The sequence below is a fragment of the Coregonus clupeaformis genome, unplaced genomic scaffold (genome assembly GCF_020615455.1).
Source record: "Coregonus clupeaformis isolate EN_2021a unplaced genomic scaffold, ASM2061545v1 scaf0336, whole genome shotgun sequence".
NCBI lineage: Eukaryota > Metazoa > Chordata > Actinopteri > Salmoniformes > Salmonidae > Coregonus > Coregonus clupeaformis.
In genome coordinates, this window is record NW_025533791.1 from 78,411 (window position 1) to 95,374 (window position 16,964).

General features: G+C 45.2%; 1 protein-coding gene across 1 annotated transcript; it reads left to right on the top strand.

The window, feature by feature from the left end:
- The first annotated feature begins 11,979 nt into the window (after window positions 1-11,979).
- On the top strand, window positions 11,980-16,626 carry LOC121576058 (CBY1-interacting BAR domain-containing protein 2). Its single transcript, XM_045214915.1, has 9 exons — window positions 11,980-12,133; window positions 12,717-12,951; window positions 13,500-13,568; window positions 14,416-14,517; window positions 14,834-14,839; window positions 15,040-15,144; window positions 15,376-15,489; window positions 15,639-15,770; window positions 15,941-16,626. The coding sequence occupies exons 1-9, from the start codon at window positions 12,114-12,116 to the stop codon at window positions 16,106-16,108; spliced, it is 951 nt and encodes a 316-aa protein (XP_045070850.1). The 5' UTR covers window positions 11,980-12,113; the 3' UTR covers window positions 16,109-16,626.
- The last annotated feature ends 338 nt before the right edge of the window (window positions 16,627-16,964 follow it).

A 16,964-nucleotide genomic window follows, 5' to 3' on the forward strand; every position in this document is an offset into this window, starting at 1 on the left:
AACCCGAGTCTGTAGTGACACCTCAAGCACTGCGATGCAGTGCCTTAGACCGCTGCGCCACTCGGGAGGCCCAAGTGAACAGGTTTAAAAGGACTGAACTTTTAGCACACCTGGTGTCACACACACAGCCACACACACACACTGGGATCAGTCTGGATTAGGGGGAGCAACAGCCCATCAAACCCAGGGAAAGACCTGACTGCCTCTTCTCAATCACATGTCCATCCACCACTTACACACAAACACACACACACACACACACACACACACACACACACACACACACACACACACACACACACACACACACACACACACACACATACAGCTCAGCAGCAGATGTCTAATAACACAGAATAATAATGAGGATGATCTGTAAAAGCTGGGTAAATCCTGGGATGGCGCTGCTGGTAAAGGGGATTGTGGAATAATGGGAATGGAATGTGTTTTAATGACTCCCGGCGGACCAGCCCCTACTGAAGGCCCTCTGGCTCAGAAACAACAGACGGGAACGCTCCGGAGCACCAGCCACACACACCAGCCTCCCTCTCTCTCCTCTCTCTCACCCCCTCCCCTCTCTTCCTGTACCGACCTACTGGAGTCGACTGTTGTTGTTGGCTGCCTGCCCCCTTCGGAAGAAGCGTTCCCCCCCTCCACCTCCCCTGCCTCTCTCCCTCCCTCTTTCCCTCCCTTGTTCCTTCCCTCCCTGCGAGCTGCTGGGGAAATGCTGATGACATGACATGTTCAGAGAGGTCCCTGGAAAAAGTGATCACCCTCTCCCCTCCTCCTCCACTCCCCGACCTCGAATAATCCATCCACCCCCAGACCTCAACGCAGCCCTCCTCTCCAAACCCACGCATAAACCGCACGAGGATCCCACACACACACACACACACACACACACACACACACACACACACACACACACACACACACACACACACACACACACACACACACACACACACACACACACACACACACACACACACACACACACACACACACACACACACACACACACACACACACACACACACACACACACACACACACACACACACACACACACACTCCCATACCCTTGAATCCTCCCTCCCTCACTGATCTCTCATCGTGGGACAGTTTCCACACAGCAGCAGCTAGAAGCCAGTGTGTGTGTGTACAGGATGTGTGTTTCAGATGTTATACTATATGCCCTCTACCCTAAAATGCTTTGCTCAGCCTCATGCAAAAACACACACACTTCTAAAGCCTGACCAGACCCTACTGAAGCATAAACAATATGCAATGCCTAACACTACACACAGTAAGACTGACTACAACAATACTGTCCATGTGTTCAACACTGTGTCTAGCATCCATTTCCCTGTCTCTTCAGCATCTGGCAATATACCTCCTGTCTTCTGAAAATCAATGGTGCTGGAGATTTCTTTGTGTGTGTGTGTGTGTGTGTCTGTCTGTGTGCATGTGTGAGTGTGTGTGTGTGTGTGTGTGTGTGTGTGTGTGTGTGTGTGTGTGTGTGTGTGTGTGTGTGTGTGTGTGTGTGTGTGTGTGTGTGTGTGTGTGTGTGTGTAAGGGGTATTCCTCTATGATTGTGGTGGTCTTGTGCATGGGCTGGCTCATTTTCCATGGGTGGAGGAGCTGCTGGCTGATACATGAGGTGTCTGACACACACACACACACAAACACACACATGCACACAGACACACACACACACATACACACACACACACACACACACACACACACACACACACACACACACACACACACACATGCACACAGACACACACACACACACACACACACACACACACACACACACACACACACACACACACACACATGCACACAGACACACACACACACACACACACACACACACATGCACACAGACACACACACACACACACACACATGCACACAGACACACAGACACACACACACACACACACACACACGATCCAGCACGGTCCACACGCGAAGTAGTTCGACCACAGAGTACCGTCCACACACGAAGAGCAGTTTGGACACATATTCAAACCCATAAGTGATAACCACAGGGTTGGCTGCAATATAATGTTCTGGAAGAGCACATTATTGATGTCTACTGATGAGGTGCTTAAAGAGGGGAAAGACAGACAGAGAGAGAAGAGGTCAGAGAGACAGACAGTCTTCTTGACGTCCACTATTACAGCCCCAGCCTCACTTCCTATTTCTCCTACATATCTCTACTGCCTCTGCCTCTGTCTCGTCCTCCAGCCAGGTCACCTGTGATACAAGTCAGTAATCGACGTCCATCCATGTCTGAGGACGTTGGGAGATGATGTGGAAACCGGCCACTAGGGCCAACAGTGAGTGTTGTTACCTTCAAGTAGGTTTCAGTTTTGCGACAATGTTGTGGACGTGGATGGCGGATGGGCATTAGCATCTGCCTCTGATTCCAAAGTTCAAATCCAGCGATAGAAAGTTGTTTTTGATATTTTTGTTTAAGCCTATCCCAAACCTTACCTTAACACTTACCTGAACCAGTTAATGCCTAACTGTAAGATTTTTGAGTTATTTCATGAACTTAACCCTAACCTTAAAAATTCTGAGTTAATGCTTAAACTTACAGTTTTTTACAATCACTTTGGCACTAATTTCAGAACCTTGACGTCATTTTTCAAAACTCTAGACACAAAACTCACAACCAATGATCAAAATGCACATTTTTCAAAACTCTAACACTTCTTTCAATTGCTTGGATACAATACACATAAAACTAAGATCATTTGTTCATTTAACAAAAGTCACCTGTTCAATATGACACAACTTAACATCAAAGTACTACTATTTCAAAAGACAATTCACACATTACATTTCAGATGAGTGTCTATTCATTTCATTACAATTATCCAACTATCAATTGATACAACTGCTCAAAATGATAAGTAACTGTTGCATTGCTCTTAATGCATAGTTGTATGGAAACAGACAAACAATATTCCATGTTTAGATCATGAAAGTTTCAAAGTAACGAGATTCATTGTCACCAATTAGCGTGGAGCATGAACCAATTAGACTACATTATCTATGGATGTAATATTTCATCATCATTCTTTATCAGACACCGTTTCTATGGTCCCCTTGTAACCTTCCTTGATGAGCTCGATCAGGCCTGTAGAGCTGGTGGCGTGACCTATGTCATTGTGTGGGATAATGTCAGGTTCCACCATGCTCATATGATGCAAGCATGGTTTCAGGCCCATGCACAATTTACCACCCTGTATTTACCCCCATACTCTCCTTTCCTTAACCCGATTGAGGAATTTTTCTCCACATGGAGATGGAAGGTTTATGATAGGCGCCCTCATGAACAAGTCACTCTTCTCCAGGCCATGATTGACGCATGCAATGACATCACGGCAGACCAGTGTCAGGCCTGGATTCGCCATGGCCAAAGGATTTTTCAAAGATGTTTGGCTAATGAAAACATCCATTGTGATGTAGATGAGAACCTGCGGCCAAAACCACAAGACAGAGTTGATGAAAATGTAGAAGTACAGTAATCACTCCTATTTTTTGCTTTTTACAGTACAAGCAAGCAAAAAAGTTGAGGAACACTGCATTTGATGTTTTACAGTACTGTATTGTTTTTCATCAATATATTTCAGATTTTGTTCAATGATTCCACTGTGTCTGTAGTATTCTCTCTACTACTGCAGTACTTTTACAGGGATGTATTTACATGTAGTACCATAATGAAACATGTATCACCTATTTTGTACTACAATATTTAATGATCGTACGAACAATGACACAGTGAAACTATCGGTTGCTTGTGTGTGGGTGATCTAAATTAACGTTTCATTGGTATTTCACAATACATTTGTTTTTTGAACCAATGATTGTGGAAGTGCAAGATTTCTTTAAAGATATGAATGCACAATGCAATGTTTTGAACATTGGACAGCCTGTGTTACAAGTGATTACCGTTTTGAGTTTTGTGTCTAGAGTTTTGAAAAATGACGTCAAGGTTCTGAAATTAGTGCCAAAGTGATTGTAACCTGTAACCTGAAACACTTCAAACTTTGACGTTTGGAACAACTTCGAAATTTGACGTTTGAGAAACATGGATGAACGTCTAATTCTGACATGAGACTGTGAGAGCTGGTAGCGACCTCTGCCTCCCCTCCTCTCTCCTCTCATCTTCTCTCCTCTTATCCCCCCTCCCCTCCCCTTCTCCAAACATCTTTGAGAGATCCAGAGAGAGACCCAGAGACAGAGTGACTGGGTCAGAGCCTGCGTTAGATTCAGCCTCTTAGTGCTAGCTTGCTACACTACAGCTCCCGGCCTCCTGCTGCCAAGGCCATTAAACTATAATGTGCACCATGCAGTCCCAGGAGCTGGCTCAGAGGACACAGTTGGGAAGCAGTTGTGTTGTGCGTTGTACAGCCTTCTGGATATGAGGAAGCTGAGTTATGTCCCACTCTAACGGTAGTTAGATATTGTTGTAAATATTATTCGACATACTGCTGAGCAGGCCATATGAATACAGTGGCCTGTGCCACTGGCTGAGCCTATAAAAGTGAGCTTATAAAGCAGAGAGATATACATTAGCTAACAGCAGTTGGTTTCTCTAGAGCGCAGCACCACTTTCCTCCTTCCCTCCCCCAGTTCCTCTGCACTCCTCCAAAACGACCTCTTTCACAATCCCGCTCTTCCTCTCACTGTGGGCCATAGGCCAGGGTCCTGGTTTAACCCCCCCTCTCTCTCTCTCTCCCTCTCTCTCTCCATGTCTCTCTCTCTCTCTCCCTCTCTCTCTCCATGTCTCTCTCTCTCTCTCTCGTCTCTCTCTCTCTCTCTCTCTCTCTCTCTCTCTCTCTCTCTCTCTCTCTCTCTCTCTCTCTCTCTCTCTCTCTCTCTCTCTCTCTCTCTCTCTCTCTCTCTCTCTCTCTCTCTCTCTCTCTCTCTCTCTCTCTCTCTCTCTCTCTCTCTCTCTCTCTCTCTCCATGTCTCTCTCTCTCTCTCTCTCTCTCTCTCTCTCTGAAGGGACCACACCATTCCAGAATATGGAAACTATGGGATCATATTTCCACTCTATTCTTCTTCTATTGTTCTTGTGCAGACTTTACTGTCCATCTACAGCTCTTTATAGGCGTGGTCCACTTGTGTTCCTGGCTCAAGGGAGCAACAGTAGATGGTTGTGCCTTAACTACAGGCAAATAGCCAATAGTATGAAGGTTATGAAGGGACGGGAAGAGGGGCATTTCATAAGTACTATCAACCACATGGATGAGATGTATACCTTCTCCTCCGTTACTTGGTCAGCCCCCAAAACTGCTTGAAGTAGATGACAGTCACTCACCACCGTATCCTCAAGACCATCTCCCAGAGTTCTCCAATTTCAAATATCTCTCTGCCTCTGAGATGTCCTCTGCCAATGTTTCCACATCCTATTTATTCCATGTCATAGCTATATATCTAACCTTGGTGAAACCTAAAACTCAACACAGTATGCAGTCAAAGTTCACATGGGGATATGACTTCATCTGATCTCCGTAGCTTCTGATGTATGGCAGTGGTAAAGGTGAATCTGTGGCCAAACTTCTATATTCTCCTGTGTGTTGTACTGCACAATACAGACTGAAAGGATCAAGGCTGAACAAGTCATTATACTGCTGTCTGTCTGTCTGTCTGTTCTGTCTGTCTGTCTGTCTGTCTGTCTGTCTGTGAATTTAGTTCACACTGTGTCTCTTTCACCCCTATCCTCTTTCTGTCTGTCTCTCTCAGGTTGGCATAGCTCAGCTGCTGGACTGGCAGGGGCATTGTTTTCATTTCTGTCTGTCTGTCTGTCTGCCAATCTGTCCACACACACAAAGGCTACTCACATACACAAATAAATACAATACACTTTCTCAGAGGTCAAGGACAGTCACTGAGACACCTTGCAGTTCAGCATGTCACCACTGGATGTCCTCTGTTAAATTAGCTGTAATAGATATCAAATGGAAAACACTGATTTGATAGAAGTGATGTGTTCAGCAGTCAAATAGGGTTGTATTTCACAAGGTAGGATCATTAAGGAGCCAGCTACCTTTGTAAATACTGGAGTTGTGTATGGCCAGATGCAGGTATCAAGTTATAGCATGACTGTTTTAAGTCTTTAGTGGACTGTTTGATGCTCTGGAGGACGTTGTCTGTTAAAATGTCTCATGTGTGTATGTAGTCACAGGCCGTAACGTAACTCCATTGACACTGAGCTTGACTCATCCTGTATCCTCATCTATGAGAGGTGGAGGGGTGGGGGAGTTGGAGTGAAGTTGTTTTAATCCATTTTGATTGCTCAGCAGTGGGATGTCTGAGTGTCTGATGAATGAACAGCTGCATGTGTGTGTGTGTGTGTGTGCATGTGCGTGTGTGTGTGTGTGTGTGTGTGTGTGTGTGTGTGTGTGTGCGAGCCCCGGTCAAGCAGTACCCTGTTGGATATGACTCCTAAATCCCTAGGTGTGTGTGTGCGTGCGTGCATGTGCTGCATTTGCTGCATGAATGCATGCATGCGTGTGTGTGTGTGTGTGTGTGTGTATATATGTGTGTTACGCTGTTTGTTTTGAAGCAGATCACTCATCTACAGCTGTGCTGAGCAGGTGGTCACATTAGAGAGAGAGAAACGGAGCAAAAGCTTTAATTTGATCACTCTTTTTTTGCTGAGAATTTAACAGCACAGCAGGAAGTGCAAACTTTGTAATTTCCACTTTGAAATTTCAGACTTGATTTGACCTAATGAAAAACCCCTACAAAATTGTCCATGAATAATAATCCACATAATAATTCACATTTCTTGTTGCTGCAGGATTATTTTCCTGCTGTAGCAAACTGGCTCAAATTAAGATCCTACGTCTGTAAAAGAGGAGAATATTTGTATGTGTGTGTGTGTGGCTGCATGTGTGAATATCAATGTGTATGTGCATATGTGTGTATGTGTGTGTGTCGTGTGTGTGACTGTGTGGAAAGGCGCCTCACCTCAGCTCTTCCACAGCTTCCCGTTGGCTTCCCGGGATGAAAGGCAGTGAAACCCCAGACTGGTGGGGCTCCACAGCCAATTAGGTCTGTTTATTTAGCCAGCCACCGCTGCACAGCAACACAGCACCACTGCCTGCCTGCCTGCCTGCCTGCCTGCCTGCCTGCCTGCCTGCCTGCAGGGAGTTTGCCTCAATCTCCTCACTCTCCTTCCTCTCTTCCTTCTCCACCCTTTACTCTCCCACCCTTCCCTTCTCCTCCAGCCTCTCTTCTCCTCCTGCCTCTCCTCTCCTCCTGCCACTCCTCTCCTCCTGCCTCTCCTCTCCTCCTGCCACTCCTCTCCTCACGTTCTCTCTTTTCCTCTCTATTCCCCTGCTCTAATCTGATCCTCTCCTCTCCACCCTCTACTCTCTTTATCCTTCTTCTCTCCTTCTCCTTGCCCTGTCCTCCCACTTCTTCCCTCCTCTCTTTCCTCTCCTCTCTTTCCTGTACCTCAGCCACTAATGAAGTGTTAACGAGGAGTTAGGTTTGGATGTTCTTGTTTTAATGGTTGTTTGTTTGTCTGTTGTTCTTTTTGTTTACACTGGTGGCCATGGTTACTTCTGAACCCTCGGTCACCTTCTCTGAGAATATGAGGTCATAGACAGATCTACCTCCTTCTCTATCTCTCTAACACACATTTAGTCTACACATTGTCATATCAAGATGTGTCACAGACACAGAAACACACACAGAGATGTACTGTGCCCAGACACACACATGTTCATGTGCACACACTCTCGCACACATGCAAACACACACAAAGCATGTACTCTATCTCTCTCCTCTCTCTTTCCTTCTCCCTTTCTCTCTTTTTTTCTCTCTCTCTCTCTTTCTGTCTGTTTCTCTCAGTCTCTGGTAACATAATAGGTCAGTTGTGGCCAGGCCTGTCATAAACTGTTACGTTTCCACACAGACCAGACTCTGCTCTGGTCCACACTCCTATTGTTCAGCGCTAACTCATGACAGTAATGCGGTTTATGCTTTTACTGATCTCGGACCAGCGTAAATTCTTCAGCTTTTTCTGCTGTTTTTACTACACGACACTGACATGGTGAGTAATGTCTGTCCCTGGATTCTCACGCATACTGGCCCAAACCCAGCTAGGGTCAAGGTGTACTCTCTGTTATATTTACACATCAACAGGCATACACATGTACATACACACGAACGCATGGCCACACACATGAAAGCGCACATGCACGCACACAAACACACACGTATGTACACACACACACACATGCAAGCAAGCATACATGCATGCACGCGCACACAAGCACACACACACACACATTACAACACAATATCCTACTGTTTCTCACTATGAGTTATGTGTGTCCTTATTCCTGGAGACCCCCACACCACCCACTCAAGGAAGGGCAGGGTGAGGGTCAACTCAGAGTCCCAGCCATCGATCACCAGACCCCCCTGTCCACCAGTCTAACATCCCCTCTCACCCCCACCCACCCCTCATCTCATCCAGGTTTCATGTTTTGGTTGAAATATGTTTTGGGGGGAGAAAGGAAAATAAGTGTCACATAGCGTTCTCTCTCCCATTCATCACAATGATCACTTCTCTACTCCACTACCGGCTCCACTAGCAAGGACACAGTCAGACTGATGGATCCGCTCAATGACTGATGACTGAGGGGACAAGGGTGGGGAGAGGGCAAATTGAGGAGGGAGGGGGCAAATTGAGGAGGGAGGGGGCAAATTGGGGAAGGAAGGGGAAGTAGGGAGGGAGGGGCAGTGAGGAGGCAGGCTGCAACGTGGGGAGGGAGGGGGCAAAGGTGGCAGGGAGGGGGCAAAGTTGGGCCAATGTAATGTCCCACACAGTTACAGTACGTCTCTCTCCCACCACCTACAAGACATCCACACTCTCATATATCCCCACTGTAAACCTTCTAACTCTACACTGTAAACCTTCTAACTCTACACTGTAAACCTTCTAACTCTACACTGTAAACCTTCTAACTCTACACTGTAAATCTTCTAACTCTACACTGTAAACCTTCTAACTCTACACTGTAGGAACCCAGAAGCAGACCAGGACAAGAGGAGTTCTAACAGTCTACACATGAGGATAAACCTTCTAACTCTACACGACGGTGTAAACCTTCGGAGTAACTCGATGACACGGAGGTAGTAAACAATCTAACTCAACACTGTAAACATTCTAACTCTACACTGTAAAACCTTCTAACTCTACACTGTAAAGGGATCTTCAACTGTACACTGTGGAGCAGGTGCGGAAAACCGTTCTAACTCTACACTGTAAACCTTCTAACACTACACTGTAAACCTTCTAACTCTACACTGTAAACCTTCTAACTCTACACTGTAAACTTTCTAACTCTACACTACAGGGAATAATTTAATGCATCTGTCTAATGAATGAACCAACCCTCCTCCACCCAGTCACAACACACACACATAAACGCTCACACGCACACTTACGCACGCACACACACACACACACACACACACACACACACACACACACACACACACACACACACACACACACACACACACACACACACACACACACACACACACACACACACACACACACACACACACACACAGGCTGTTTGTTGACTCTGCCTCTGAGGTGCGTGCTCTGGCATTAATCACAGGTATGAGAGAGAGGTCAGCCCTCGCTGGCGACCAGAGAAAAACCCCTCACAACGGGAAACTCTGTCCTGGGTTAACTCACAGACCTTTCCACTGCTCTGGCTCCTCTGGCAGTGGAACACACACACACTGGCGCCCGTGGGCCAGCACTTCCAGAGTAGCTGAAAATAAAAAAAGGATCTTTGTACACCTCTATGTAAGCTAAGCCAGGGGCAAACTACAATCTTAGAAAAAGGGTTCCAAAAGGATTCTTCGGCTGTCCCCACAGGAGAACCCCTTTTGGTTCCAGGTAGACCCTTTTTAGTTCCAGGTAGAACCCGTTTGGGTTCCATGTAGAACCCACTGTGGAAAGGGTTCTACATGGAACCCAAAAGTGTTCTCCCTGGAACCAAAAGGGTTCTACCTGGAACCAAAAAGGGTTCTTCAAAGAGTTCCCTTTTAGGATCTAGATAGCACCTTTTTTTTCTAAGAGTGTAGGAGGTAAACCATGTATAGGTAGAGTCATGCCCAGACATACACACAGTGATTAGTCCAATGACTTCATCAACAGGTAGACCCCACTGAGGTTGGCATCCTCTCACCAGGCTACAGGTTAACCTAAGTCAGAGTCTGTCCTTGCCTCATATTTTTCAATAATAGTGTTCCTGCCTCATAGCGTTCAACATATTCATACAGCAACTCCCACAGCAATGAAATACAATTTTCTGACTCAGTCAAAAAGGCTGGCTGTGGTTTTGGCTTGTCGTACCCAGAGCTTGTGATTGTGGTAACAGCCTGGGGGAAAACTCATTTAGCTGGTTTTCCTCGTCTGTGTCGCCTCACCTCCTCCATCACACTCCTAGGCTGTGACATCACTATGAGAGAAACTGGCTCCTCAGAACAGGAAGTGGGATGATGTCATTTCCCACATAGGAATTAATGATGAGAATATAAGGATCTATACAGATCTGAATGAATGGAAGCTTCAATGAATTTGACTCAAACTCCAACCCACAGTCTATGTGTGTTTGCATGTGTGTGTGTGTGTGTGTGTGTTTGTGTGTTTTTGTTAGCAAGTGTGAGTGTCGCAAAGGAAGTGAGCCTGCCCTGCTCTTTGATTCTGCCTCTGGGTGACATGTGGACTTCCTTCCTCTGTCAGCCCTACAGACCTGCTCTTGGGAACATAATTAGCCATCAGCCCTGTGGCTATTGTGTGGTGTTTATAGAGACATCCGATAATTATCTTTGGTGTGTGGTGTGTGTCTGTCTGTCTGTCTGTCTGTCTGTCTGTCTGTCTGTGAGTTTAGTTCACACTGTGTCTCTTTCACCCCTATCCTCTTTCTGTCTGTCTCTCTCAGGTTGGCATAGCTCTGCTGCTGGACTGGCAGGGGCATTGTTTTCATTTCCCTTCACTAACTACAGCCTGATGGGAGAGGAGGGGAGAAGTTGAGAGAGAGAGAGAGAGAGAGAGAGAGAGAGAGAGAGAGAGAGAGAGAGAGAGAGAGAGAGAGAGAGAGAGAAAAGAAGAGAAGAGAGAGAGAGAGAGAAAAAAAAAAAGAGAGAAGGATAAAGAGAGAGAGAGAGAGAGAGAGAGAGAGAGAGAGAGAGAGAGAGAGAGAGAGAGAGGAGTGGGTGTGGAACCATCTTGGGAGGATCTGATGCTACTAGACAGTGTGTTTATCATAACAGCTGCTGTCCACAGGGGAAACTTGGCAGGCTACATCACAGCCCTATTCACAGACCACCTCCACTGGCTGACATACACACACACACACACACACACACACTATATGAAGTGCAGCATGCAATAAAACGCTGATTCTCAGGTAGGAAGAGGCTGTGTTACACTTTACAGCTGTGAGCCGCCAGCAGTGAGGTCTGTTTTTTGAATTGTTTGAGTTTTTGTGTAAATGAATTAAAGTTCCATTTGAGTGGCGCCCCTTGTATATGCCAACACATTCTTCCCAGTTAGAGTTGAGAGCTGGCCTCTCTTCAACACTTCTCTTACAGGCACTCGTTAACAGGCTGGACCTCTTACAATCCCTTCTGCGAGCACCGTGTGTGTGTGTGTGTGTGTGTGTGTGATGAAGCGTATGAGCGAGTGAGTCAGAGAGAGAGCAGAGAGAGAAAGAGAGAAAGAAAGGGTGAGAGTGAGTTTTTAATACACCAGTTTTACCACGCTCTTTAATAGTCCTGAGGGATGGGGTTACGTTTTATTCTTCTGTAAGGCTGCCTTGTAAAGCCTGTCTCTGCTTCTGTCGGGGGCTTATGTTAGTAATGAGACGCTGCTGCCACCATGTGGCCATAACCATCACCTACACCCCAAACCTCACTCTGCTGTGTTGTCGTTTCTATAGCAACAAACTAGCTCGTAACCTGGGGCAGGTGAGAGCTTGGCTAAGGAAAACAACGCAGCTAAAAGTGAGGTGAAGTGACGCTTGAGCAAATCCAACATGAACACCATCTTCTCAAGGTAGGTGCCCTCGTTACATGCATATATGGTTTAATGTACCAAGATTACTTGGTAACACCTGTGTTGGTTAGCTAGTCACTGCTTTAAGCTATTGTAGCAGGAAAAGCTACTGTAGCATGGACCAGGCAGCTCTAAAGAGTCAACATCAACATTTAGCCAATCGGTTGATTCTCCATTTGATGCAGGGTGTGTTGTATTCTCCAGTACTAGTTCTATAACCATGTAATGTTTCACTATATAGTGTCATTCCACAATTATGTGTGTAAACCACAGCTAAAGTGGTAAATAGGCCTAGATTATGAATGGAGAAGATTGCCCTCTGGGAATTATTTATCCCATATGAGTGTGCCTTTGTAAACACACCTGTCTCACTGATATAGTGCTAAAGGGATGTGCATTTGGCTCATCTAGCGTTTATCACAAACACAACCCTAAAACTTCCTGGTTCTCAGTTCTGTGAAGCCACATACATCATATAACCTGGGACATCCAGCAATATCACTTTCATACTTCGGTGTGAAAAGTGTCATTGGAGATCTATGGTTAGCCAAAACCCCTAACCGCTCATGACTCTTTTGTCCAGAGACAGCCAGATAAAGAGCATGGAGCTGACAGTGAGCCATGCTGAGAAGTACCTGGGTCAGTTCTGCAGCCTGCTGGCCTCTTACACCAGGAAGACAGCCAAGCTGAGGGACCAGGCTGACATGCTGGTCAGACAGCTCAATGACTTCTCCAATACTGAGGACCCAGAGCTCCGTACCTGTCTGAAGAACCTGGCTGAAGACCTGGCCATGGTGCAGGACTACCGCCAGGCTGAGGTGAGGGGTGAGAGGTCAGGGGGTGTTGGGGAGTAGTGAACTACATGTAGGCTAGTTCAACTAGTAATTTAACTACATTTTGCAATAGCTTTGTTGAACTAAATTCAAATATTGGTGTTTTCAGTAGCTAATTACTTTTTTGGCCATGTAGAGGTGTAGCTAACTACTGGAATTACTCTACTTTATTTTCTAAAATAAAATATGGGTGAAGTAGGCAATAATGTCCTTTCTTTTTCAGCATCAGACCTGCCTAATTGTCACTTGAAAGAGTTGTTGTGTTTAATAGGCTTAATTACACATTCTGTTAATCTGATTTGAGTGTGATCTGTTATTGCAATTTGTAGTCTGTGACATACAGAATCACGAAGTAGTTTGGATATAGTGAACTACTTTTTCAAATAAACTTTAGTTAAGTAAACTATATTTACAAAGACAGTATTGGTTTTGAGCAATTTTTACCTAGCAAAAACACAGCAATTAGTTTCTCACAACTTGAAATACTGTTGTTTTGAAGATGAAAGTATGTTTACTGTGTCTACCCCTGACAGGTAGAGAGGCTGGAGACCAAAGTCGTCACTCCCCTCAAAGCCTACGGAGATATTGTCAAAAACAAGAGAGTAAGTCCTCACACATGGAAACAAGCACACTGTAGATTTCATTCAGTAATTACCAGACAAAATACAGATCCCTCACACACACACACACACACACACACACACACACACACACACACACACACACACACACACACACACACACACACACACACACACACACACAGTATTGTACAACTAGCCTTGTGGGGACACACAATTCAGTCCCATTCAAATCCTATTTTCCCTAACCCTAAACCTAACCCGTACCCTAACCATAACCCTAACCCGAAAACCTTAACCCTGACCCTAAACCTAACCCTAGCTCCTAAACCTAATCCTAAAACAAACCCTAGCTCCTAACCCTAAACCTAATTCTAACCCTAGCTCTAATTCTAACCTTAACCCTAAACCTCCTAGAAAGAACATTTGACCTTGTGGGGACTAACAAAATGTCCCCAGTTGGTCAAATGTTTGTTTGTTTGATAATCTTGTGAGGACCCCACAAGTATAGTTAAACACGCCTACGCCCACGCCCACGCCCACGCCCACGCCCACGCCCACGCCCACACACACACACACAAACACTATCTCTCTCTCTCTCTCTCTCTCTCTCTCTCTCTCTCTCTCTCTCTCTCTCTCTCTCTCTCTCTCTCTCTCTCTCTCTCTCTCTCTCTCTCTCTCTCTCTCTCTCTCTCTCTCTCTCTCTCTCTCTCTCTCTCTCTCTCTCTCTCTCTCTCTCATTGTCACTTCACACACTCTTCACAGCCTCTCATGGCAGAACAATGGCAGTGGATGAATAGGCATGAAAAGTCTCTTTTGAGACAGTGTGTTTGAAGCGTCATGGACTGGTCATATCTCTGACATGCAGGCGGATCTGAAGAGGTTCAATGCTGATCGGAACAGAGAGCTGAAAGAGCTGCAGAATCTGGAGAAACTCCAACAGAAGAATCCCTCAGATAGACAAAGCATTGTATCCTTTCTCCCAGTCTATTCATATCTGCATACAACTCTACAAGAGTGGCATAATTCCAGCATAATTATAGCATTTACGTCTACAATCCTTATGTCAAAACACAGTATTGAAAATTGTGACGTATTGCCTGTGACAAACAATTGGTTGTCAGCCAAACAGTATTTACTCTATGAGTGGTACTTTGAGTGACAGGCTCAGTCTCACACAGTGAGATCAGCTAACCTGGTCTCTGAGATTATTTAGAAATGTAGAAGTTCTATTCATGTTTTTTTTTTTTCTAGTCATGCTTAAATTCCTTACCCAATGTTTTCAGTCACAGGTAACATGATTTCTCTGGAACCATCCCCAGTCACATCAACAACACCTTCATACACTACAAAGATGAAGATATATCTGACCATTGATGAGTTCTTGTTATGTGGTGGACCTCCAGAGGTTTTGTTAGTTGTCATAAAAAAGAATCTTTCTTTCAGGTGTCTAGTACAGATGTAGTATTCCTTTGTTGTGATTGATTTTCAGGCTGAGGTGAATGTTCAGAAGGTGACCAACAACGCTCACCGCAGCACCAGACAACTGGAGGAGACCATCAGTGACTTCCAGAGACAGAAACTAGAGGACATCAAGGTTGGTCTTAAACCACAACACACACATGAACAAAACACAAACACACACTAACACGAACACACACACACGAACATGAACATGAACACACACACACGAACATGAACATATGAACACGAACACACACAGAAACAAACACACACACACTCACTCGCACTTGTTCCAGTCATACTCGCACTTGTTCCAGTCATGTCCAGCCTCTTACGGTGACAATAAAACTACGTCTTCTTCCAGAGGATCTTCACAGACTTCATCACAGTGGAGATGGTGTTCCATGCCAAGGCTCTTGAGGTCTACACACACACCTTCCAGAACCTGGACAGCATGGACATAGACAAGGACCTGGAGGTTAGACACGCATGCACACACACACACACACAACACACATTCACAATAGACATTTAAAGAAGTGTGGAGTAGACTGAGAGGTGTTATGAGTGTGGCAGGGAGTTCCAGTTATGGGGCTACAGGGCTGATAATCTCCCCGGTCTCTACAGCTGTTCACTGGGAGGATCAGGGTGTCTGACGGCCTTCTGGACAACAAGACCCTGCTGCTCTCCTCTATGGCCCACCAGCCTAGTCCCACCCTGGGCTCAAGCCTCAGACACACTGCTGAATCAGCCAAGAAGGTAAGATTGCATCTCCTGCTAGCTTTACAGACAAAAACATAGACCCACAGAAGAATGAATGACAGAGAGGAAACATACACTGATAAGGTTAACAGTCATTACTGTCCTGTACAGACACGTTGCCTTTTAACAAGAGAGTTCCAAGTCTTTAACCCATCTCCTGTTCACAGTCCCGTAGCAGCATCCTACAGCGCCAGAGGGGTGTAGAGGAGGAGGATGAGGAAGAGGAGGATGAGGAGGATGAAGATGAGGAGGAGTATGAGTCAGAGAGAGAGGCTCAGCAGAGCAGGCAATCCTACGCCTCTCAATACGCCCAAATACTCAGACAGAAGAACTGATAGATTGGGGGTACACACACAAATGCACCCACAAAGACACACACGTACACACACACACACAAACAGAAAGAGAGACACACAACTGTGTCTCTTCACACAAATGTACACACACATTCAGATAGCCGTATAGATCTGCTGACAGATGAGAATATGTAGTCCGTGTCTGTTGTCAGATAAAGTCAATACTCAGGGTATGTACTGTACTGCAATATATCTGTTGATGATTGTGCAGACGTGTTCCTATACAGGGTGTGCAGTAAATTGTTCTGCAAATAATGCTTTGTGAATGGAGGCATTTGTCACTTAAAACAGACAGCAATCATTTGTAATCAGCCATAGCTGAGGTATAGCTGAGGAGTGATAATGTGTTCACATTTTATAATGAAAAACAAACCAATGTTCAGTAATGGTTGTTATTTCAGTTGTGTTGGAATGGGAAGATGAAAAATACAGTATATTCCTAGATATAAATGCAAACATATTATGAAATAAATTGTACCATTTGCATTAAACCCGAATGAGAACCCTCATCATCATCTTGTTTACATAGAAATGAACTCATTGGTAATAGCCTACTGACTTCCATTGACTGTGAACAATATTGTTTTCTCAAATGAATGCAATAACAGCTTGGCAGTGGGATCACACTCTGCAAGCCCAATGAAGGATTACTGCTGTGCACACTGCAGCTAAACCACTGACATGCTAGATAGGATAACACGGTTTGGCTTTTAACAATGGCTTTCTTTATCATTCTCAGGCATTCTGTTCTGTTCAGGCTGTTGAGTTTGTCATAAAGAAAGGCCCTGGTTCATTTATCTCTGTGCTGACTGAGATAGACTCTCTCACAGGCGTT

Bases quoted from the DNA above. Each gene is read 5' to 3' on its own strand.
- LOC121576058 (XM_045214915.1), top strand. From the start codon at position 12,114: ATGAACACCATCTTCTCAAG. The intron at 13,569-14,415 runs GTAAGTCCTCAC...TCTGACATGCAG, and splicing joins ATATTGTCAAAAACAAGAGA to GCGGATCTGAAGAGGTTCAA. The intron at 15,771-15,940 runs GTAAGATTGCAT...TCCTGTTCACAG, and splicing joins CTGCTGAATCAGCCAAGAAG to TCCCGTAGCAGCATCCTACA.